This window comes from Olea europaea, unplaced genomic scaffold (assembly GCF_002742605.1).
Source record: "Olea europaea var. sylvestris unplaced genomic scaffold, O_europaea_v1 scaffold2073, whole genome shotgun sequence".
NCBI classification, from domain to species: domain Eukaryota; kingdom Viridiplantae; phylum Streptophyta; class Magnoliopsida; order Lamiales; family Oleaceae; genus Olea; species Olea europaea.
The window spans coordinates 88,960-116,443 of record NW_019238650.1 but is presented as its reverse complement, the minus strand read 5'-3'; the positions used below and the strand labels follow the sequence as shown (position 1 = coordinate 116,443).

Here is a 27,484-nt window from a genome sequence, read left to right as displayed (position 1 = left end):
GTTGAAATAGAAATCCATAAATTTCAAATTGAATAGAATAATCATTTTACGAAATAATTATTTCAATGCCCAACACTAATCAATTTCATAAAAAGCTATAAATTACTAACAAACTAGTTAAAATAACTACTGGAGTGAAACAAACATGAATCGATAAACATCCCAATTTATTTAAAGAAAGAATAAACCGACATCTTCATTGAATAATTCTAAAATCACTAATAATCCATTTCATAAGAAACCCACAAATCAGTAAAAGCAAAAGTCCACAAAATTAAGTCCCAAAATCCAATAAACCCAAAAAAAAAAAGAAAAAAAAAAAGGAAGAAAAACCTGAGGGAAGATTTCAATTTGTACCGGAACTGTACCATCTTGGGCAGCAGAAGTGAGATTATTCATTGATTCCCCACATATCAAGTAATCATCTACATAAGTCTGCCAAGAAATTTCAAATTCTATTTTTTTTTTTTATTATTTTATTTTTTTTTTGCTGTTTAATTTGTAAAACAAATGCTATTTTTTCTCTGCTAGTCTCCTTAATTTGAATTTCCTCCAATTTGAATCGAATTGAACATTTGTCAAAATCCCACTCTGCATTTGGGAGTTCAAGAAATGGCTCACCAGGTACTAGCTAGTAGCTTCCACCCACCCACCCACCTACTACCCACCCACGGAGAAAGAAGACCCAAAACACACACACGTGCACATTGCAATTAAGCTTGTTTTGTGACTTAGCTTTAGTAATGGGATTGTGTTAAATAAGAAAATCTTGAAATCTTTTTACAAATTATTTGAGATTTCTTGGTTTTTGTAGGAAGAAAGGTGGCCTTTAGGGCTACAACCACTGAATGTGAGAGTTGGGCTGGTGATCGTGATTTCAATGGCTCTATTTCTTTCAATTTCTTTCAACACTTTAATCACTGGTTTCCCCACTTCTTCCACTGATTCTTCTTCTGCTCTTGATACTCAGGTAACATTATACCCAAATGGAATTTTTTTTCATTTAATTAAAAAAAAAAAAAAATTGGCCATGGAAACGAGGCTCCATTCAGTTTTGGCCTGAGGTGTAGGCCTTATCTGCCTCGCCCCAGGACCGGCTATGCCGGTATAGAGATAAAAAGAAGAGAGGAAAAAAAATTAGGATTTGGGACAGTAAATGATAGTGGGTGGATATGTAAAATAATTTAATTTTTATAATATTATTATTAATATTTATAACCATATATTATCATCTGATTTTTATATTAAAAAAAAAAACTATACATCTGATTTTTGAAGTTAGTGCATACAAATATTTTCATTAACATTCCAACATTTTTCAACCCCGAATCCTATTTTTTCCAAGACTTAGGTTTGTTACTTTTACGAAATAATTCACTTTTTCTTAGTAAATTGTACCAATGTCAAGTTCCGACTTCGATCCCACATCTAAAATTAGCAATGACTTATCCTAACTTCATAATTTTAGATTTTATAACACATTAAAATTGATTTTTGGATTTTTGTTTTTTATTGAATTGGTTGTTTTCTATATAATTGAATGGGATATTGGACCTGTCATTTGCCAATTGAAATTGTTTGTGATTTTTATGATTGAAAATTATTGTTTAAAACAGATAACCATTCATTTATTTGTTGAATTTCAGTTGAAATAATTATAAAAAATATTTTTAAAGAAAATCTCTACTTTTGAATGAAGAACAAAATATTGGTGAAACGAGTGTTCAAAAGAAAAAGATGTTCAGGAAAAATTTAAACTTAATTTTTTACTCCACAATTAAGAATGTCTAGCTCCGCCATTGATTTCAAAATTTTGCACTCACGACGTGATTAGATGCCATAATTACACAATAACAGGAACTAACAGAGGATTGAAATGTTATCTAATGGAGGCTACTGAAAGTAAATGTAAGTTCAGTGATACGATCGCAACGAGTCGAAGCTGAATAACTTAGTTGAAATTATGAAAAGTTCAGTGACCCAAAATGGAATTAGACCTAATATAAAAGGAATTTTATGACTGCAAATAAAGGAGCATAGAATCACAGGTAAAGCACCATAATAATAACTGTATAAAAACTCAGTGGCAAACACGACATAAACCATCAAAGCCAAAATGTAGAAGGTGCATGTTGGTTAGACTACAATTTGCCTTTGTACCTATGACTACAACAATCCGGCTAAGGCAGGACTCAAGCAAGAACAAGCTAAGCCTTTATACGAGCACGTATTCTTTGAACAATAGTCTGCACCCTATTCTGCTGATGATATAGAGACAAACTCGATAAAATAGCAGCATTTCTAGCAGTTTCATCGTTCGAAGTTTCAGATACTTTAAATAAAGGTGCCAACTCTGGAAGAAAATCAATGCCTGCCAAATGCTGCGCCCATTTGTATGGCCGTGAAGTTCTCCTTTCTTGAAACGAGTAACAATCGCCGATCATTAGCTTTGCCGACTGCTTAACATTGCACAAATGTATAGTAAAATGGTAATGAATAATAATTTATAATCATCAGTAACATAATTTTAAAATTGAACCTGTCGAGGGAGCTCAAGGCCGTTATCATCAGTGAATAAGTTGCACAAGATATTATTCTCAGGACCTTCTTCAGAATCCTTGACTCCTACGCACGCGACATTCAATTTTATCAAGTATTCAAACTCCAAAACAATAAGTTCTTTAGAGTTTGAATCTACAGCGACATCATCATTTATGTGGAGAGCAATTTTAAGTGGATGAGCTTCATATATTCCTGACTGGTCAAGATTTTCCCTCCTTGAACTGTTCTTCAATCGCTTACTCCTTTGACCCTCATCTTCGCCATCAGGCACGTCACCTGAATTAGAATCCTCTGATTTTGTTGATATCCCTGTTTAATAATAGTGAATGTTAATAGATAAGATAGAGGTTACCAGAGAGAGCACATATGCAGTAAGACGGGGGAAAAAATAGAATTGTCTGGCACTTGTCCCATTCTATAAAATATAGTCACGTTTGTTCGTGCTAGAAAAATAATGTCCTCAACTCTCATTCCAAATCATATTGATTAGTACCATAGATGTGTCCAATAGTCTATTGAGAAGCAGCTGACACGTCCGAAGTTTTGACTTGACATCTAATTTTTTGACATGGTAAAGACAATGTTGAACATGTTCCTTGAGGGTTCCTGAAATAGTTTCGGAGCCCAACACATACCTGACATGGATATGCAGCCTTCTTGAGAATTGAGGGGCTCAGGCTGCTTAGCTTCATTATAGGCTTTTTAGCTATCAGATTCTTAAATTGAATCTGTAGGATTTGACATTTTCCTCCTTGTTCTCTTTAATCTTATGAATAGTTTTATACTTTGTATACAAAGACAAAATAGTAATGCTCGATCAAGTAAACAATAATTGGTGGAGAGAACTAGCACATACATAAATATAGAACTTACACACAGATAATACAGCAGGCATGTGTACATATATAATATATGCATTAACTTTTACCGTGTCCTAACATACCATATCCTACAACTTTTGATAATGCTATGTACCTGTGACCTGGCAGTAAACTTCAGCATCCCATATCATGTCTCTGCTAATTAGGTAAGAACTAATCTATTTGTGCTCAAATTTCAGTGAAACCTCTCATAAGTAGTCATTTTTGGTATCTTTAAGCAAAAGCAACTAAGAATATGCTATTGAACATTTTTCTTTTAGAATGAAATAAAATTTTATAATATAAACCATGGTAAGGTATAATCATCGGTTCACTACTCCCCCAATAAAGGATAGTCCCAACAGTAAGGGCCAAGTAAATTCCAAGTGCTTCACAACCAAAAACCACATAACTTCTGACAATGTATACCAAGATAAATGAGATAAAATGTGAACCATCAAAAGAGGAGTATTCTCGTTTATACTTCATGAAACAACACCACGTAATCTAAAACCATAAGTATTAGGCCCCTGTTTGGTGTTGATTTAAATCAAATTTTAATCTAAGTCAAAGTCAAACAATCAAAATTAACCATATATTTCATGATCCCACAACTTTTCAACCACACATTTCAAAAAATTTTATCAAAATCTACTAAAAATTTAATTCTAATCCCCACCAAACAGGGGCTATAGATGATAAATAGGTATTTTCAGTTACCAGTGGATTTGTTTGCTAGCTGGCAAGCAATATCTTGCGCATCCTTCAAGCTTCCTATAAGCTCCAGGTCAATATTCTCTCCAAAAGTTTCCTTTAAAGTAAGCAACTGAGAGTAAATTACATAAAGAGGAGGTGGAAGCAATTCAGCTAATTGCTGCTGCTTTAGTTTCTTCATGTGCAAAACCCCTAATTGTTGCTGCACCGGCAAGGATGCCTTTTTTAGAGATTTGAGGTGAGGAGGGAGACTTGATAAGAACTTCTTCCTGTGAGCAACAGTCTCTTGTAGAGCTTTCTTTCTTTGTTCTAATTTCTTGCGGTGTTTGCATAATTCTTTACGCTGAGACAAAACATATGTGGTAAGCACGAGCATGCACACGCACGCACAGTGAGAGAGAGAGAGAGAGAGAGAGCTCTTGCCCAAAATATAGCATATCTACATTCAATATATTCAAACATAAACAGATGAAAGATTGAGCAAGTACATGGGTAGTACACAACAGAGCGTGAATGCATCAAGGTAAAATATCCTGACATCAATATCCTGACATGAGTTAAGAAACAGAGCTTGAATGCATCAAGGTAAATTCTACACATGCCAGTATAATCACGTGATTTTTACCCCCAGAAACACTAGAATGGGAAGCCCAGTTCAATGAATGCTTTAAGATTTACTTCCTCATTAAAAGTGAAACTCAAGGAAATAATTTTCTCCAGGACAGTTCAAAATATGCAGCAAACCTCAATGCATCGAGGTAGTAGTCATGAAGGACAAGGGTCAACTTTTCGGCAGCTACAGAAAATCCATTTAACATCACTTCTTTTGCAGACATAACAAGTATTTTTTTTCTCCCACAAGCATACAGAACAAATCGATTGCTAGCTACAACCTCCATCCAAAATTCTACAGTAATAAGAACCACGTTACACATTAATGTATTAATATCCAACAAAAGATACCTAATATACAAATATGTCACTGATGAATAAGGCATCATATTTAATTTCAAGTGATATTCATGTGGCAGGTAAAAACTCACTGAGGCTGCAAGGGCAGAACCACATTCAGGGTCAAGATTAGAGATTTTTCCTGTCAGTGATGTTGCGAAAAATAAATGAACAAGTAAGAAGCCTCTCAACTCAGAAAAAAGTCATTGCTGAGATTGGAATCCTTCCATTAAGTTCTGCTGCTTTTCATAAAATTCAGGGTAGAAGGTATTTCTTGGTAATTTTCTGAATTTGCAGTAATTTCAGCCCTTGAGTATTACATTAGGATTTATTGATGTTTTAAGTCCTCAATAATCAAGAATTTTTCGTATAATTAATTAAATACTAGTTTTCCACAGAAATCCATTTTAAAAGAGATATGCCACATATGTTGATGGATTTTTTCATTTCTCTCTTGGGGGATGGGTTATTTGGGTGGTGGGGTGTTGGTGGTGGGGATGTTGTAAACTAAATTTCTCTTTTTTTAAAAATTCAATCACATATACATGAATTTTTAGGTACAAGAGTAAGTACATGTACTATTGCAGAGAGAAGAATGTATTAATTTTCAAATGCATGTACTTAGTTAGGTTCGTAATTTGGAAAGCTTATAAATACCTTCATAACCAAGTGATCATTAGAATTTTGAAGAGACTTTCTGATAAGGACATCCATTTATATTATTTTCTATTTGAACTCTTATCTATGTTTTGGACTCTCTTTTATATTTATGTTACTGGACTTGTACAATGGGTTCGGCCCAAGTCCACTCTCTTTAGGGTTTGGTTTTACTATTTATATTAGATTCGTTGTGTAATTGGAATAGATGATGATTGAATAAAAATAATGGTGACTAGTTGTGCACTTTTTCTCTTTTCCTTCATTCTTTTCTCCTCCTACTTCTACTATTTCTTATTCTGCCTCACCTACCTCTGATTTCTTCTTCATTGTTGAATTGTTTATCATATTCCATTGGGCATTTCTATTGGTTCTACATCAAGTTTGGTATCAGAGACGAAGCTTGAGTAATTTTTCTCCTACAATCCAAAATTTCTTCCTACCCTTTTCCCAAAAACTTGTCGAGCAATACAAACAAAAAGAATTTTTTGTAAAGGCGGCAGTTTTCTCTCTCAGTTGGAAAAAAGGTTACAGTTCACACCATGAAATTCAATTTTAGTATTTTCATCAGTTTCTTAAAAAATTTAAAAAAATAAAAAATAAATAAAAAAATAACAGGAGTCGCGTTCTGTTTTTACTGCCAAGCAAGTGTTGTGCAGCTAGACAAACCCTAAACTACCAAGTCCAAACCAAACCCAATTAGCTCCCATCCAATTATCCATAAATCTCCAAGCCCAAGATCCATCCCCATATCACAAATAGCCCAAACCCAGTAATTGCAGGCCCATATAATCAGTACCCATCTTCCACAACCCAATCTATTGCAATTCAATCAACTCGACTTCAACCTCGTTGATTCGACTAGTCCTATCGCCAGCGCCACATACACTAAGCTAGCAACCATCAATCGTCCACATCCATCACCTGCAATCCAAACTTCCATGCCACATCAATCGTCGACATACGCTACCACATCAATCGCCTACAGCCAAAACCACCAATTTTAGCCACCATCCTCCACCATCTCTGAATCCAGCTGCAAAATCCAACGTCGGAAACCCTATATCCCTGAGTTAGTCACACCCACCAGCAGCCTCCATCATCACAATCCAATTCGTCGCCTTCTTCAACCCATTCTACATCAAATCGCGCCACTGCCACTGCCACTGCCCCTGCTCAATCCAGCCTAACAAATTACCCAACACACTCAATCCCCAATTTTCCACAGGGCTAGAGATAAAAGTCAGCACTTAGTCTTTTAGATTGAGCTATGCTCTAGTTAATAATATGGGCTTGGAACCTCACGCACGGCGCCTCCGTTTATCCAGTCGAATGCCCTATTGGATTCTCGATTTTTAACCTTCGTCTTTACCTTTGCATTTGTTCGACCACTACTCTATTGGAAAAGAAGGGTCATAATACACATCAACACAATACAGCTATAAACAAATCTAACAAAAAAGGCCTAGTACTCATAATCCAAAATTCAAGTGGCCCACTTCCTAAAATTCATACGGTCCTTCTAAGTTCGGTTTTATTTATCACAGCCCCTTTCGTAATTTTAAGAAGTCCCGTTTGTCTATTAGATTAGTGAAAAAAAAATAAAGAGAGAAAAAAAATAAAGAAAGAAAAAAAAAAGAAAAGAAAAAGGAAAAGAAGTGAAAAAAGAAAAAAAAAAAATTAGCTCAGGTCATGTTGCTTGCTCTATCATTAAAAAATGAAAAAAAAAAAAAAAAAAAAAAAAAAAAAAGAATTATTAACAGGTGATCTTTTATTTCTGTGATATTTCCTCGGACGATTCAGTAACATTTTGCCACAATAGTCGTGCTAACGTGAAAACCATAAATGAGATGACATTTGACTCTTTTGAGTTTCGTCGGTTATCAATTTCTTTCGCATTGAAAGTTTTGCTTTTTATTTAGGTATGTTGGGCTATCGCTTAAAAAGGATAAAAATTTGTTATGGCATGAATATCAAACGTTAGGAGTCCAATTATTAACAAATGGACGAAAAACTCTTCAATTTTCGCTGTCTTCTAATGAACTCCTATTGTTATTTGAACACACTGAGCATTTGCTTTGACGAGTGGAACGATTGCCTTCTGTTTCCCCGCTCACCTCCATTAATAATACAATAAGCAGGGAATTGATTTCAAATAAGCTATTAAGACATCCTGAATTTGCTATACAAGTGACAATTTTTTCTTGCCTTGTGAAATATTCTGCTCTACCACACCCAATCCCCCATTTTTGTGATGAAATAATGCAAGATATCTTTCCTTTGATTATATCATCATTTGCATATCTCACGAGCACATCTATTAATTTGTATGCTACGGCAGTTAGGATACTAGATATAATGGCTAATGCGAAATACTGTCTTATCATGTTGGACCTAGATTGTAAACGTACGATAATTGACATGTTCCAACACTTTCTTGTAGCTTTAAAAGAAAATCATCCAGGGAATGTCTTCACATCCATAGAAACTATCATGTCCGAAAGAAAGTGACAATATCCCTCTAGACTTGATTACCCTTCCAATGGATTGTGTTCAGAATAAGCATAACAAAGGTTCTCCTATAGCCTTTAATGTAGTGGAAAGACTTTTCGAAAAGTGTACTGACATAATCAAACCTTACTTGTCACAAGTTATAATATCTTTTGGGGTTTGTTTAAATGATCATAGTGCAGTTCTTTCCTCTATTTTTATAGAAGTCAAAAGTTGTGAACAATGTATCGTGTCCCCTATTTTGACCACATCTGTAGCCGATACACTTAACATTAACATAATTGAGAAAGTACCTAAAGCAATGCCATCAAAGTCAAACATTTCAGATGTCCTAGATCTTGTGCCCACTATGTTACATGGCTTTCATGAAGACTTTGTTTTAATTATTCCTCAATCACATGAGACTCCATAGGTTGCACATTGTTTTCTAAAATCATTACTCGATTGCACACTCTTCCTATTGGCATTAAGATGTTGCCCACTAATTATCGACACGCTGTGCTAGCTCATCATTATGTTGGCAATGTTTCTAAATTTCATGCAAAATTAAAAGGCCAAATCATTTCCAATCATAAAATTTTTGAATTTACTTTCGATGTGCAATACAAACTTTATTGCTAGACTCTTTGATCTGATTTCCTAAATATGTAAAGAAAAAGTTTTTGGATTACTCGTATAAAGGTTTTCCATTTGACTAGCCATCTCACTTAAATGAAAGTTACATTTTCAATGTAGAAGAATTGTTTCCTAATAAAGGCACATTCGAGCCTTCGATGTTGCAATCTTTTATCTCTACAGGCCAGTTTCCAATGCTAACTTCTTGTGCTCCTCATTATGCACAATCATGAGAAAATTTTGGAGATGAGGTACATAAGTGTTGGTTATTTGAAGTCTAGTATCACTACTTGATTAGAAGGAAAGACCGTCCCCCTTGTTCGGATTATATTATTGGGAATAAGCTGTAGTTTTCATTACTATTAATCATGGAATTTCAATACTTGGTTCGTCAAAAAGATCGTTCCCCGTGGCATGACTTAAAGCATTTTGGATATCAGATTGACGCAGTATTTTGTGATTTACCTACTCGACAAGGTCGAGTTTTCTCCCATCCCGGGAGAATCGATGAAGACATCCATTTATATTATTTTCTATTTGGAATCTTATCTATGTTTTGGACTCTTATTTATATTTATGTTATTGGACTTGTACAATGGGTTCGGCCTAAGTCCACTCTCTTCAGGGTTTGGTTTTACGATTTATATTAAATTCGTTGCGTAATTGGAAATGTTGATGATAGAATAAAAATATTGGTGGCTGGTTGCGCAATTTTTCTCTTTTCCTCCATTATTTTCTCCTTCTACTATTTTCTTATTCTGCCTCATCCACCTCTGATTTCTTCTTCATTGCTGAATTGTTTCTCATATTCCATTGGGTGTTTCTATCGGTTCTACATCACTTTCAGCTCAGCTTAAGTGAGCAAACATACTTCATCTTCTTCATAGTATTTCTTGTGAAAGTATCCACCTAGCTTCCGACAAATTGTATCATAGCCAGGTTGGTGGTTCAAATAGTGAAAGATGTCCAAATAGCAAGGTTCCAATGATTAATGAACAACGTGAATTCCAGTATTCAAATGAAGGTTATTCTAGCAGCATAGATGTGTAGGATGCGGTTGGTAAAGGTAACAGAGAACTACAAAACAAGCTTCTTTAACTCAAGTGCAAAAGGAGGATCTGCAAGCAATTAGAAGGCAAGTGCAGGAGATTCTTCAGATCACTGATGTTGGGTTCAGAAATAGGGAAAAGGTATAGCTTCAAACCTTTATAGAATCTGAAGCATCACATTTTGAGGATTCTGAGTCAATTTAAGAGCTCTACAAATTTTTAGTTGGCTGAAAAGTATATGCGAAGATATGCCCGATATTTGAGTTATTGAAAACTTCTTCACTCATAAGTCTCCAAGTTTGACAACATTATTGCAGCTTTAGACAAGTGCAAGAATTTGCAACGCTGATGATTGTTCAACTTAGGGGTTGCCCATAGAGAACTACTGGGGTGGATAAAGAAAGCATTGGAATTACACAAAACTTTCATTAGAAACAAAAAGGCAATGGAGGAGTGAAGATAGACAAGATAAGGAAAAGAAGAAGGGAACAAAGAGAGAGAAGGTAAGATGCTAGCAATTTTACCAAGCCCTACACATTGAAAAGTATAACCGGTCGCATGATCAAATTAAAAGGTGTTGAAATGTAAACTTTATTTTCTTTGATTCACATGTAAATGAATAAATATTTGATAGATACGCTATATGCGTAAACCATTTCAGAGAAAAGTGTATATTCAAGACACGCGTAATTGGTTAAATTCAAAGCCCAGCAACCAAATTTACACCCCAATCAATTGTTGAACTACTTGCTCAGTAATTAGTCTTGAGCCTGTCCACTAGAGGCCTAAAGCTCACTCTTGAAATATGACACACACACACACACACACACACACACACACACATATACACACACACACACACACACATATATATACACACATATACATATATGCACATACATACATATACATATATGTGTATATACATAATATACATATATAAAAGTCAGGTTTCTGGCAGATTCAAATTAAAGATGAAGATAAGTACAAAACTGCATTCAATGTTCCTTTCGGTCAATACGAATGGAATGTTATGCCATTTGGTCTCAAAAATGCTCCTTCTGAATTTCAAAAAATTATGAATGATATTTTCAATTCATTTTCAAATTTTATCATTGTTTACATTAATGATGTTCTTATATTTTCTGAAAGTATAGAACAGCATTTCAAGCGTATCAATACATTCATGCAAATTATCAAAAAAAATGGTTTGGCAATTTCTGCTAAAAAGATTGTTTTATGTCAAACAAAGATAAGATTTTTAGGTCATAATATTCGAAATTGTTCAATTATTCCAATTCAGAGAAGACTAGATTTTACTGAAAAATTTCCTGATGAAATCCTAGATAAATCTTCTCTTCAAAGATTTCTTGGTTGCGTTAATTATGTTGGCGATTTTATCAAAGTGATAAGGTTGCTTTGTGCTTCTCTTTTCAAAAGACTACAAAAGAATCTGGACCCATGATGTCACGAGTGCACGTTAGCTGTCCAAAAAGTCAAAAAAGCTGTCAAAAATATTTCATGTTTATCAATTCTTGATCATATTACCTCAATTATTGTACAAACCACAGGTGCAATAATGCAGGTTCCAAATAAGTCAAATCAAATAATATTTAACTTTTTCAACTTTTTCAAACTTTCAACATATACGAAATATTATTTTAATATTATTTCAAAATACTATTTAATTGAAAACTTTCAAGCTATCTTACAAGATTTTTCTCCTTCAATTTCTTCATTTAGAATTATGAGTATACCAAATTCAGAACCATCTTCTTCAAAATCCTTTGAAGACAAAAATATTTCAAGATTAAGACATTTCTCAATCAAAGAATCAAATTGTTTGAGTCAAGGTAAATGCTCTCAATCAGATTCCTATTTAGGAATTAAATCAAAATTTTATGAGTTTAAAACTCATACAAGATTTTTCAAATTTAAAAAGGATAATCTTGATGATATTCTTACTACTTTTTATCAAAAAAGTAATAAGGGTATTATAAGATGTCTCAAAAATACTACTGAAATTTTTGATAGTAGTAATAGAATTATCAAAAAATTTCAGAAAAATTCTCAGAGAAGAATTTAAAGACTTATCCTTCAAAAGAACCTTCTTCTCAAAATATTTTATTAAAAAGAGATAGAAGAAATCTTATGAAGAAAGTCCTACAATTTCCTAATGATATTTATCAAAATATTATTAATCGAGATCTTACTTGTGCTTAAACATTCAAACAAATCATTTTCAGAATATTAAATATTTGATAACTTTTATTTCAATGGTTTTGTAACCTGTGAAAGTTATCACCCTCTTCATTTTACCCTCAAAGGTATTAAAATCATTAATGTCATTAATGATGAAATCCGTCAAATGATTGAATGGAGATTTATTTCCTCAATTTATATCGATTCAAAAATAGATCTCAAATTTTAATAGCTCTCTTAAAAGAGTTATTAATCATCTCGTTGAATTCAAAATCAAGACCCTCAAAATTGAATTTTTAACCATTCTTCCGGAATGGATTGCTGAAAAAGTCAAATTCAATAATACTCTTTTTACTGAATAGTATTTTCCAGCCAAACAAATTGTTAGTATTTGAAATACTCTTTCAAATAATCTTCCGATGTCAGATTCAAATATCTCTTCAAAAGTTTATGGTTTTGAAGAAAAAGAAATTATACTCAAAAATCATGTAAGATAAATTCTTACAAAAATTAGATCAAATTCTATCATTGCTGCTAAGAAAAAGTTTGGATCAATTATTGACTGTTCAGGACTACAGTTAATGTTTCATGATGAACATTATTCCATTTTTAGGGACGAAGGAAAATGGATTCAAACTCAAGTTCCTCTAATTCAAAATATTTTTTATAATGAGTTATTCATGTCTCAAATGTGCTTTAATAGCTTTATTGATCAAAGAATTTTTCAAGATCCTACAAACAATGATGATGAAGATATCAATGAAGACTACGAATATGATAATGAATAATTATTTAATCTCAACAACATGATTGAAGGTTAAATTTTCTATTATCATCCGTACAAAATTGTGACAATATTTTCAAGAAGTCAAAAGTTGTTGACAAATGTTGAGACAAATATTTCAATAATGAAGACAATTCAAGAATGAAGACATTTCAAGTGGAAGATAATTTTCAAAAGTTGAAAACTTTTCATTAAAGTTGAAGACTTTTCATGAAAGAGACAAAAATAAAGAAAGTCTCTTTGAAAACTTTGGTACGATGGAATAACTTTTGCAAATGGACGGTGCAAAACCTTCAAAAGTTACAATTATTCAAGATTCCTTCTCCATATTGAAGAATTTTTCAAGTCCGAAGCTCAAGATTTCAAGTATAAAAAAAGAATATTAATTTCAAGAAAAATCATATTAAATTTCTCAAAGAAGAAATTAAATTTCAAAGAATTGAAAAACAATTGCAAAATCCTTCAATTCAAGAAAAAATTTCAAATTTTCAAAAACAAATGGAAAAAGAGATTTGTTCTACTATTCCAAATGCTTTTTGGGATTGTAAGAAACATGTGGTATCTCTTTCCTACAATTCTGATTTTCATGAATCAAATATTCCTACAAAATCTCGTCCAATTCAAATGAACAAAGAATTGTTAGACTTTTGTATCAAGGAAATCAATGATTTACTTGAAAAATGTTTAATTCGTCTGAGCAAGTCTCCTTGGAGTTGCTCAGCATTCTATATCAATAATTCGGCTGAAATTGAACGCGGGGCTCCTCGTCTTGTTATCAATTATAAGCCTCTCAATACTGCTCTTCAATGGATTCGATATCCACTTCCTCAAAAGAAAGATCTTTTAAATTATTCAAAGTTGTTATCTTCATAAAACAATTGATAAAATCTCTTTTTTGATAGTAGAATAATTCTTTTGAGGGCCAGTCCAAACACCACTGTGGAACCTAACCAATTGTTCTTGATTTGACTTAATTGGAATCTATTTTAATACCCCACCAAAGCCTAAATAAGAGGCATATGCTTCGACAATAATTGAAGCAGTAGGGTCAAGAATTGATAAGCATGGAATATTTTTGACAGCTTTTTTGACTTTTTGGACAGCTAATGTGCACTCATGACACCATAGGTCCGGATTCTTTTGTAATCTTTTGAAAAGAGGAGCACAAAGAAACCTTATCTCTTTGATAAAATCGCCAACATAATTGACACAACCAAGAAATCTTTGAAGAGAAGCTTTGTCTAAGATTTCATCAAGAAATATTTCAGTAAAATCTAGATTTCTCTGAATTGGAATAATTGAACCATTTTGAATATTATAACCTAAAAATCTTATCTTTGTTTGACATAAAACAATCTTTTTAGCAGAAACTGTCAAACCATTTTTCTTTATAATATGCATGAATGTATTGATATGCTTGAAATGATGTTCTATACTTTCAAAAAATATAAGAACATCATCAACGTAAACAATGATAAAATTTGAAAATGAATTGAAAATATCATTCATAATTTTTTGAAATTCAAAAGGAACATTTTTGAGATCAAATGGCATAACATTCCATTCGTATTGACCGAAAGGAACATTGAATGCAGTTTTGTACTTATCTTCTTCTTTAATTTGAATCTGTCAGAAACCTGACTTCATATCAAATTTTGAAAAGATAACAGCTCTAAATAATCTATTCAGAAGATCTTTCTTTTGAGGAAGTGGATATCGAATCCATTGAAGAGCAATATTGAGAGGCTTATAATTGATAACAAGACGAGGAGCCCCACGTTTAATTTCAGCCGAATTATTGACATAGAATGCTGAGCAACTCCAAGGAGACATGCTCAGACAAATTAAACCTTTTTCAAGTAAATTATTGATTTCCTTGATACAAAAGTCTAATAATTCTTTGCTCATTTGAATTGGACGAGATTTTGTAGGAATATTTGATTTATAAAAATCAGAATTGTACGGAATCAAATCAGGTTCTCCTATTTGAACAGTGCCTATAGTGATAAACTACTACAACCTCACCTCACTCTCTTATGGCTCTGATACCAAAATGGGCCAGGAGGGTAGATTAGAGATGGAAATAGATCAATGTTTGAATATGAAGATGATTTTATTGATATATGAAAATTTGAAATACAAATATAGAAATGAACTTTAAATTACACGATTGTAAATAAATATTGAAAAAGATAGTAAAAGAATACAAGGATTTCTTAAACTATCTTGAGAATGATTTATCTCCTACTGAATTCACTCTGCCGAAATCTTAATTCACTCTGCCGAAATCTTGAGCATTTGATCTTCTTTTATACTTGAAATATTGAGCTTCAGACTTGAAAAATTCTTCAATTTGGAGAAGGAATCTTGAATAATTGCAACTTCTGAAACTTTTGCACCGTCTATTTGCAAAAGTTATTCCATCGTACCAAAGTTTTCAAAGAGACGTTCTTTATTTTTGTCTCTTTCATGAAAAGTCTTCGACTTTTGAAAATTATCTTCCACTTGAAATGTCTTCATCCTTAAATTGTCTTCATTATTGAAATATTTGCCTCAACATTTGCCAACAACTTTTGACTTCTTGTCACAATTTTGTACAGATGATAATAGAAAATTTAACCTTCAATCATGTTGTTGAGATTAAATAATTTTTCATTATCATATTCATAGTCTTCATCATCATTGTTTGTAGGTTCTTGAAAAATACTTTGATCAATAAGACTATCAAAGCACATTTGAGACATGAATAACTCATTATCAAAAATCTTTTGAATTAGAGCAACTTGAGTTTGAATCCATTTTCCTTCATCCGTAAAAATGGAATAATGTTATCACGAAACATTAACTGTAGTCTTGACTGTTGATCCAAGCTTTTTCTTAGCAGCAAAGATAGAATTTGATCTAATTTTTATAAGAATTTCTCTTACATGATTTTTGAGTATGATTTCTTTTTCTTCAAAACCATAAACTTTTAAAGAGATCTGAATCTAACATTGGAAGATTATTTGAAAGAGTACTCCAAATACTAACAATTTATTTGGCTGGAAAATACTTTTCAGTAAAAAGAGTATTATTGAATGACTTTTTCAGCAATCCATTCCGGAAGAATGGTTGAAAATTCAATTTTTAGGGTCTTGACTTTGAATTCAAAGAGATGCTTAATAACTCTTTTAAGAGAGCTATTAAAATTTGAGATATCTGTTTTAGAATCGATATAAATTGAGGAAATAAATCCCCATTCAATCATTTGATGGATTTCATCATTAAGGGTAAAATGAAGAGGGTGATAACTTTCACAAGTTACAAAACCATTGAAATAAAATTTATCAAATATTCTGAAAATGATTTGTTTGAATATTTGAGCACAAGTAGGATTTCGATTGATAATATTTTGATAAATATCATCAGGAAATTGTAGGACTTTCTTCATAAGATTTCTTCTATCTCTTTTTAATAAAATATTTTGAGAAGAAGGTTTTTTTGAAGGATTTTGTAGGATAAGTCTTTCATTTCTTCTCTGAGAATTTTTCTGAAATTTTTTGATAATTCTATTACTACTGTCAAAAATTTCAGTAGTATTTTTGAGACATCTTATAATACCCTTATTACTTTTTTGATAAAAAGTAGTAAGAATATCATCAAGATTATCCTTTTGAAATTTGAAAAGTCTTGTATGAGTTTTAAACTCATAAAATTTTGATTTAGTTCCTAAATAGGAATCTGATTGAAAACATTTACCTTGACTCAAAGAATTTGATTCTTTGATTGGGAAAGATCTTAATCTTGAAATATTTTGTCTTCAAAGGATTTTGAAGAAAAGGGTTCTGAATTTGGTATACTCATAATTCTAAATGAAGAAATTGCAGGAGAAAAATCTTGTAAGATAGCTTGAAAGTCTTCAATTAAATAGTATTTTGAAATAATATTAAAATAATATTTCGTATATGATGAAAGTTTCAAAAAGTTAAAAAAGTTAAATATTATTTGATTTGACTTATTTGGAACATGCATTACTGCACCTGTGGTTTGTACAATAATTGAGGCAATAGGATCAAGAATTGATAAACATGGAATATTTTTGACAGCTTTTTTGACTTTTTGGACAGCTAACGTGCACTCGTGACATCATGGGTCCAGATTCTTTTGTAGTCTTTTGAAAAGAGAAGCACAAAGCAACCTTATCACTTTGATAAAATCGCCAACATAATTAACACAACCAAAAAATCTTCGAAGAGAAGATTTATCTAGGATTTCATCAGGAAATTTTTCAGTAAAATCTAGTCTTCTTTGAATTGGAATAATTGAACCATTTCGAATATTATGACCTAAAAATCTTATCTTTGTTTGATATAAAACAATCTTTTTAGCAGAAATTGCCAAACCATTTTTCTTGATAATTTGCATGAATCTATTAATATGCTTGAAATGTTGTTCTATACTTTCAGAAAATATAAGAACATCATAAACAATGATAAAATTTGAAAATGAATTGAAAATATCATTCACAATTTTTTAAAACTCAGAAGGAGCATTTTTTAGACCAAATGGCATAACATTCCATTCGTATTGACCGAAAGGAACATTGAATGCAATTTTGTACTTATCTTCATCTTTAATTTGAATTTGCCAGAAACCTGACTTCATATCAAATTTTGAGAAGATAACAGTTTTGAATAATCTATTCAAAAGATCTTTCTTTTGAGGAAATGGATATTGAATCCATTGAAGAGCAGTATTGAGAGGTTTATAATTGATAACAAGACGAGGAGCCCCGCATTCAATTTCAGCCGAATTATTGACATAGAATGCTGAGCAACTCCAAGGAGACTTGCTCGGACGAATTAAACCTTTTTCAAGTAAATCATTGATTTCCTTAATACAAAAATCATTCTTTGTTCATTTGAATTGGACGAAATTTTGTAGGAATATCTGATTCATGAAAATCAAAATTGTAGGGAAGAGATACCACATATTTTTTACGATCCCAAAAAGCATTTGGAATAGTAGAACAAATCTCTTTTTCCATTTGTTTTTGAAAATTTGAAATTTTTTCTTGATTTGAAGAATTTTGCAATTGTTCTTCAATTCTTTGAAATTTAATTTCTTCTTTGAAAAATTTAATATGATTTTTCTTGTAGATAAACCTTTTGAATTTGCTTGAAAATGATAAATTTGAACAATAAAAGGAGTACCAAGAATTACTTCTTGATCTAAATCTTTTACAAAATAAAAAATATTTTTGAAACAAATATTTGCATTACAAACATGAGCTTTTGAAAGCTTATATTGAATATTGAGTTTCTTACCACTAACACCATAAAGACGCTCAGTAGTTTTTTCAAAATATTTTGTAGGTATCAATCCTTCACGGATACAATTTTGATCAGCTCCAGAATCAATAAAGACTCTAGAAGTAAATTTGAATTCTTTGTTGACTACAATAGTCATATTGCAGTACCATTTTCAAAGTTGAATACGATTAATAACATTAATCATTTCTTCTTCAGATTGAATATTTAAAGGAATATGAGAATTTGATTCTTCACTAGAAGTGTTGGAAGAAGAAAAATAAGGAGTCTTCTTATCTTGAGTTTTGAGAAGAGAAACTTCCATTGTAACATCTTTCATTTGATGTTCAAGAATAGAAATATGTGATTTCATAGAATTAACTTCTGATTTTAAATCAGAACTGAAAGATTTTGAAGTTTCAAACGGATTTAAAACATTTTTCATATTGAAAGGTTTAGATTTTGAATTTGAAGGAAGAAGGGAATTAAACTTATTTTTGAGTTGTGGATCTTCAATTTGATCAACAATCTCTTTAATAAGTTCTTCTTTAGCAAGAATGTTTATAGTTTTACAATCACAAAATTCTTTACTTTGACTTGAAAAGGATTGAGACTTTGAACTAGATTCAGCATCTGAATTTTCTTGATGTTGATAAACATGTTCTAACTCTACGTTAGACTCATTATCAGAACTGAAATTTGAATCGATAAGATTGAGAAGTTGAAGCTTAATATCTTCATCAATTTGAAGATTATTAATCTTGCTTTTAAGAGGACACTTATTAGAATAATGCCCAGATTTTTTACATTTCCAATAAGTAACATTACTTTTTCTTGAAAATTTTTTCTTTTGAAATTTCTTTTTAGAATGATTTTTTGAATAAGAAGGCTTTTGAAAATATTTTTCTTTTGAATAAGCTTTTCTTTTTGAAAAATCTTTGCTTTTTATTTTTGAAGGAGGAACAACTTTCTCAAATTCATATTGTTCACAGAATGGTCCAAGTTCTTTACGACTATCTAATCTTTCTGTTTGCAATTTGGATTTAAGCTTGAGTTCATTACAGAGAGCTAATCCTTCTCTGTTAATGAAACAAATCAATTCTCCATACAAAAGATTATCATATAGGATACCGTTTGAATATTCCTTTTTGATAGAATTTTTGACTCTTTCTAAAAATAATTTTGGAAGTCCAGATAAAAATCTTTCTTTCCAATAAGCTTGATTACAATCTTTTCGTAAAAATACACGTGCTAAAAATATGTCTTTGTACCAACGAAAATCTTGTAAACTTGAGCAATTTAAAGTTAATAAAATACTTGAAACTTTTTCTAAAACATCCGTTGGTGATCCAATGAAATGTTTAACAATACAATAAATTAATGTATTGAAACTATCACTTGAACCATCAGATTTTAGAGCTTGAGCAATTTGAACTTTTTCTTGTTCAGAAATATAATTGAACCACCAATTATTTAATTGGCCAGCAAACCCTTGAATAATATTGCCTGTTGACTCAACTTGAGAAATTCCTTCTTGAATAAAGGCGTTATAACAAGCACCCATTCTTTCAAGAATTTTAAAAATTTGGTATTCGGTTAAACCATCTATATTCCAGATAGTTATATCTTAACCAAAAAATGTTGTCGGCATTTTGAGTTTTTGTTCAAAAAGTAAATCAGAAGAAGTATTTTTTGGATAATAAGGAAAAACTTTTGAAGATTGAGATTTTCTATTTTGATGTGTATTGATTTGAGAAACTTCATTATCAATAAATTGAGATTCAATATCGTCAATAGTATTGATATTATTTGAAGTAGAGGATGATTATATTTTTGATAACTGAGGTGCAAGTTCTTTGAAAACATTAATCTCAGTTTTGAGAGTTTTAGGTTTAGCCTCATGCCTGTTAATTAAAACTGGCTCTATCAGCTTAGTACCTTTTGAAGAGGATGATGCCTCACAGAATTTATTTCAATTCTATTAAGTTGAGAACATACAGGTTGAAGAACTATATTTGTGTAGTTATTTTGAGCTTGAATATTTTTTATATCTTTAACAACAACTTGAGATTCATCAGGTTGTTCTTCAGATATCCTTTTGAAAGGAGATGCAAGAATTTCAGTATTTCCATACGGAACCACTATCTCTTGCAAAGGAGGATGAGAGGATTAAATATTCTCTCCAGAAGAAGTTTTCCAAATCTTCTGTTGAATATTAGAAGTTTGAATAGAAATCTTTTCTTTCTTTGATTTGGAAGAAACCTTTTCTTTCTTTGAAAAAATACGTTTTTGGCTGAAAACTTTGAAATAAACTCATTCATAAAAACTTAAATCTTCGGGAAATTCAAAGAATTCTTCCCAATAAGATTCTCATTCTTCTTTTGAAAAACTGAGGAAAAATTTTTCTAAAATTTTTTACATCAAAAGTTTGATCAGTTTTGAATTCATTTCTTCTATCAATTCTGGAAGAAATAATATTTGTTTGATGATCAAGTCTCTCATTTTGATTAGAAAACATATCAGAAAAAGTTGGAGATTCAGGTTGATCTGATTCTTCTTCTTTTTCTATTTCCTTTTCAATATATTGAGGTTTTGAAATATTTGGAGAAAAATCAACACCTGAAAGAGAAGATGAGAATTTGTTAGATTGATAAAAGGATCTAGATTTATCTTCAGATCTAGAAGAATAAGATCTTTGAGACCTAGAGGAAGATCCTTTGAAAATCATTTTAACGTTTCCATCAGGAAAAGTAAGAATTTGATTTGGAATAGCTTAAACAGGAGCAGGAATAGGATTTTGAACATTTTCAAAATTCCATTCTAGTCCACGAGTTTGAATATTCCAAGAAATTCTCTTGGGAATCAAACTGTTTGAATGAAAAGGATTACATTCAACCAAAAGACTTTCATCTTTATGGGATGAACGTAAAACACCAATATTGAGTTGAGTATTCATAAGCTTGTAATATATCCTGTATATTACAGCAAAAGCATTTGAACGATTATCAAAATCGAGATTTTTGGTTTGAATATTGAGATTAAGAGCATTAAGAATAGCTTCATCATTGAGATCGATTGAAAAAATTGGATAACAATTTGAATAAATTGGACCACTTTCTAGATTTGACTCTAGAACAGATAATAATGAATTTTCAAATTTGAAATGTCTCTTATCTCGAAGAGTTAAGAGAATAGGAATGTCTAACCCAAATTTAAACAAAGGTTCAACAGCAATTTGAACTAATCCAACATGAATATATTTGAATTTCTTTTTATGAGGTTCAATTGATTCTTTTGAAAATAAATTGATGTATGCATTTTGATTTTTGATAGATAATGTTTGTTCAAAAGTTTTGATAACATAATTTTGAGTAAAATCAAACTTTCTAATTTCATAGATAGAATTCTTTTCTAACTTTGGAATTATCCAGTTATGTCATCTTTGTTCAATTTGAGCAATTTGAAGTTCATGACAATTAAAATCATTTGATGCATGTGATGCAGATGATTGATCAATTTCTTCTTCATCTTGAAAAACATTTGAAATATTTTCATATCTATTTCTAGACCTCTGAAACCAATTTGAAAAAGATGACATAATTAAATTTAATGAAATTATAACAATTTACCACAATAAAAAACAGTTAAATAAGATAGACTAATTCTTACCAAGCCTACAAACGGGACCACCCTAACACGCCTTCCCCGGCTAACAACGGGCTGACCAACGTCTATTCAGTAGACATCCTGAAATCAAATCAGGTTCTCCTATTTGAACAGTGCCTATAGTGATAAACTACTACAACCTCACACCTCTCTCTTATGGCTCTGATACCAAAATGGGCCAGGAGGGTAGAGTAGAGATGGAAATAGATAAATGTTTGAAGAAGATGATGATTTTATTGATATATGAAAATTTGAAGTACAAATATTGAAATGAACTTTGAATTACACGATTGAAAATTAATATTGAAAAAGATAGTAAAAGGATACAAGGATTTCTTAAACTATCTTGAGAATGATTTATCTCCTGCTAAATTCACTCTGCCGAAATCTTGAGCATTTGATCTTCTTTTATACTTGAAATCTTGAGCTTCGGACTTGAAAAATTCTTCAATTTGAAGAAGAAATCTTGAATAATTGCAATTTTTGAAACTTTTGCACCGTCCATTTGCAAAAGTTATTCCACCGTACCAAAGTTTTCAAAGATATATATATATACACACACATATATATACATGTACAGATATATGTATGTACACATATATACAGATATATGCATCTACACATATATGTGTAGATACTTATATATATAATAAAATAATTAGATGAGAGATCAACGAGCCCTACAATCTATCCAGACCAAATATCCATAGTTAGATAGGACATAAAACGATCAGATTAGCTATCCAATCATATCTTGGTCCTTAAGTCGCATCTTTCTCTAATGGAATAATCAATGTGCAATCCAACCACAAGTACAATAATTTAGTAAACTTTTGAGTAAGTTATTGAGCCCATAGGATTATCCAAGAACCAAAATAAACTTCAGGGACATTTGCATCTCATAGGAGAGTTATGGAATCTCTATTGCGAATGCATATTCCAAACCACTAGTACCTCTAGTCAGAAATCTCCACTCCTATAACAAGACAAGCTACTCAATCATTTGGAAGTAGAAAGTAATATAATCTAATTTAATAAACCACCAAATTTTATCCATGGATTATGGACAAAATGTTCAGGTTATAAAGTATGACTAAGTCTTCTACAAAAATTATTACTGTACATACTTTATATTCCCATAAAATCAAGAATCTTCAATTTTTGTCAAGAATATAAACCATATTGAACATGCAATGAATAAATAAATCACATCAATTTAAATTAAAAAAATGTCCTAATACAATAGATCAAGCCTTTAGGTCTCACCATTCTTAAAGGCCTTTGCATTCGTTAATGAGTTTGGTCTTTTCCATTTCTGAGTCACAAATGTTGCAAACTTCAAAAATATTTACCTAGAATAATATTTTTGAAGCCTCTACACATACTTCCCTAATTACATTTAGTTATTTATATTCTTCCTAATTTAATGTTTCCAAACATACAAAATGGTGTTTGTCGTGTCCTACTGTCCCTAGCATGTCAAGTTAAAAGCCTGTCTGTGAAGTTTTTATAAACGGTTTAAATTATAAATCGATAATAATTAGTGATAAATAAGTGGGTAGAACTTATGGGTTCCACAAAATGTATTAGATAAAATAATTTTGACCAATTATAAATTGTTTATAAGCATTACCCAAACATGGGTGAAATAACAAAAATAATAAAATAAAAAATTGAACATGCCAATTTTAAAAGCAAAAGTAAAGAACAAGACAAGCAGCATGGCACGTCGGACATGTGTATTGGTGTCTTTGTCCCATAAGTGTCAAATGCAGACACTCCAGCCTCATTGGATATACACGCTTCCATGCTCGGAATTTACTACTACATAAGGTGGAAACACAATTTAACATAATTGAAAAGTCATCAAGTTAAAGTAACAAACTTACCATCACAAATACACAGACTTAAACTAAAAAGCAGTTTTCAACTTATCACAGCATATCATAACACAAGCAATAAGGAGCAATAAGGTGTAAATTAGGATAAGTTTAAGGAGCACCGTTAAAGAATTAAAAAAATATAAAAGGAAACACAGTAAAGAACAAAGGTTACCTGGTACATCTCAAAGTTGAGCCTTTTAAGCATCAAATTTTGTTCACTGTCTTTTGATATTAAAGAGTCTTTTATCTCTGCTGGTGCATCTCTGAAGAACTCTTCTTGAGGTACAAGTTCAATGTCAGGATATTTAGTGTCCAAGTCCTTGCAAGCCTTTATTGCTTTAATTTGGTGATTTTTCTCATATAGCAAACTCTGGAGCTGCAAGGTTGCGAGCTCCACAGATGCTTTAGCACGTTCAGTTTCTGCTTTCACAGAATCTTCTTCAAGCAAGATAGACCTGTTAGCCTGTTAGAGAACATTGAAAGACACATTACACGAATCATGAGCCTATCTAATCAAGAGTCAGAATTTTAATGTGTTAATATCAATGTTTTGAAAACCAGCCCAGATATTGACCCGGAAAAGTTAAAGGGTAAAGGGTAGAAAAGTCGAACCGCGGTCGAGCCGCTAGTAACAACAAAATTGACGAAATTAAGTTAATTTTTCAACTTAAATAATATATATAGACAAAAGCACACATTAATGATTAAATTTGGCTATATTTAATTTTTATTTTATCATATTGTGAATTATTTAATGCTTTATAATATTGTGTCATTGAAAAAAAATTAAAATGAAAGGTAATGTAAATTGCATTGGAAATGAAAAAGAGAAAAAATTTATACCAACATGATTTTCCTTTTTATAAAATAGTGTTACTACCTTTTAATTTATTCAATTTTTATAACTGAAAAATAAATTCACAAGGGTCGACTACAGAGAGCTTTACAAACTATTGATGATGTTTTTTTTTTATCCTCTTTACAAAAGTATCGAAGATGCATGCTCTGAATATAAGGGCTAATAAATGGAAAAGTAACCTTTTTAGGCCTTTCATTGCTTTTAATGTATTGGGATGAAAGTTGCAAACAATAATTTTTCAAAACATTTACCAACAGGAAAAACTGAATAAACTGCTTCCAGGTCATGCGGTTTGTTGTTAACAAGCTAATTGACCCCTTTTTTACCGGTTTCAAACTTAGTAGTTTTTAAGCATTAACCGGACCGGACATTAGACCAGTTACCCGTTTTTCCAGTTGAACCGGCTGGTCCGGTCCAGTTTTTATAACTTCGGTAAATATTGATCATGGATTATGCAGCAGTAGAAATTTACAGCAACATAACGTGCGCAAAAATTTGCTAATGAAATAATACTTTGGAGAACAAATTAAAGTAGCAGGCAAAGGCAGGAAGACAGAGAACAGGAGCAACAAGACTTTAATATGGATCATGTAAGACAAATTTTTGATTCATAATCACTTTGCAAGTTAAGAGTAATAAATGGTATGCCATTGCAGCTGATGCTATGTTTACTAGGATTGATCATATTAACAACTGAAATTAGATGCCATTTGCAATATGGAAGATCCTCTAACAGTAATCATAGGTACACTTGAACCTCACAAAATCACAAGCTGAAATAATAATATCACCAAGCATGTTTTTCATTTCGATTATCATACTCCTTTATTGTGTGTGGCATATCATTTTCTTAAGTTGCTCTACCTTTATATGTGCAAAACATAATGATAGAGTAACTTCAACATATAAATCCAATATTAAAAAAAACAAAAACAAAAACAAAAAAAAACAAAAAATGTTTTGATTGAATACTCTGAAGATCCAAATTTCATTTAGAAAGCTGTAAAAGATAAGCAAAGCAAATGAACACAGATGAAGTTTGGAAGTAAGTCGAATAATCATTATAAAGACTATAGACTAAAGTCAATTACATCCCAGATATTTAAAGGGCAAGTAAACCAGGATTTTAAAAAATAGCGTCATTAACAAGAGGATTACTATGCTTGTCCTTTGCATGGACTCTCAATTCATGGACAAATACCAACAGTATATTATTTGTTATACATTCTGAATCATTGCATTATCATTTCACTCTGATTTCTAATTTTTCCCTTTTATTATAGAATTTTAATTCATGAAATTCAACAGAAATCAGGTTTTTACATATCTCTAATATGATGACATCTGGTTACAACCTAAAAAATTAAGAACCTAAAGTTCAATTCATTTAAGGGTCTTTCGCCTTCCTACTCCACAACTAGCAATATAAAATTGTTTCCTTCAAGATCTCCCAAAAAGAAGACCCAGAGTCATACTGATTTTAACAAATACATTCACATTGTTATGAAAATACATCAAAATGATATATACACACAATAAATGTACGCTTTACATACACACGTGTATATATGTTATGTGGGAAGAGTTTGTGTGACCTGGCAGAGAGTGACCAAATTTAGGCTGAGCTTCTCCAACAGTATAGTATTTGTTAACCATCCCGAATTTTCACATTTTCATCTAACTCCTACCTCAAAATTTTCCCCTTTATTATTAAAATTTCATTCATGAAATTCAACTACTCAGAAAATTTAGAACCCATAATACAATTCTTTATGAAGTTCTTTGGCATTTGCAGTCTACAACTACCATAAAAATTTGTTTCTTCAGAGCTCTCCCATAAACAATACCCAAATATAGCAATGATTTTAACAAAGCCAAATGAAAATTCAAATCACTGTGAAAGCTCAACCACGCAGTTCTACTTCAGCCATAAGCCCTGAATCCCTATTAATCCCAGATTCCAAAATGATTTATATATGTTAATATGTGAAGAAGATGTGGACCTGGCGGAGAGTAACAATATTGAGGAGAATTTGAGTGGCTAGTTCTCGGAGTTGGGATTTGGGCCGGGCTTCTTTCTTAATGGCAAGCATTTTGGCCACCGCTTCCTCCACCGAAGCCTTGCTCTGCCGGAGGGTGTCGTAAAGAGCCGCCGTGTCTAACTTGTGCTCCGGCAATGTTTCGCCGTGTTCCGCCATCGTCACCTCCATTGTAAGCCGCCTTGATCTGTAAATAAATTTAAGAGTTACTTTTAAATAGAGTTAATTTTTTCAATGGTAATGGTTCGTGTCTCCGGTTGTTAAGCTTAAAATTTGGAGTTTTGATTACTGAATTTAGATTAATATTTTCGATTATTTATTGAACTTAGGTATATATTTCAAATTGCTTATTAAGTATAAATTGTCGAGTGATTATTAAAACAATTAACTCTTATAAATAAGTTAATTTCATTTTTGGGTCATTGAACCTTCTTTTACTATAAATATTAGCTCTCATTATTTCCATTAGAATATATTCTTTGACAATGATTTGACTTTATTTTAATTACTTATTTTTTATTAAAATAATATTACACATAAATTTAAATTTTTCTTTATTTATTAATTACACATTTTTCGTCAATACATTATTTTAAAAAAAATTGTCAAAAATGGGGTCAAATAAGGGCTAGACATTCGAAAAGGATCAAATTTATCAATAGTCATCCAACTTTGTATTTAGTGTCACAATGACCACTCAATTTGATTTTATTTCATCATGGTCATCCAACTTTATTTTTAGTATCATCATGACCACGGATTTTATTTTATTTCACCATGACCATCCAATCTCATAAAATGTTTTATTATAATCACCCAATTTCAAATGTTATACAAAATTTGA

General features: G+C 31.4%; 1 protein-coding gene across 1 annotated transcript; it reads right to left on the bottom strand.

Annotated features, from left to right (window-relative positions):
* Positions 1–2,003: 2,003 nt before the first annotated feature.
* On the bottom strand, positions 2,004–26,884 carry LOC111379958 (THO complex subunit 5B). The gene is made up of 5 exons (XM_023003396.1): positions 26,605–26,884; positions 23,915–24,205; positions 4,143–4,479; positions 2,540–2,871; positions 2,004–2,456 (listed from the first exon to the last, which is right to left on the bottom strand). Exons 1-5 carry the CDS (start codon positions 26,809–26,811, stop codon positions 2,208–2,210), a joined length of 1,416 nt encoding a protein of 471 aa, XP_022859164.1. The 5' UTR covers positions 26,812–26,884; the 3' UTR covers positions 2,004–2,207.
* Positions 26,885–27,484: the final 600 nt, after the last annotated feature.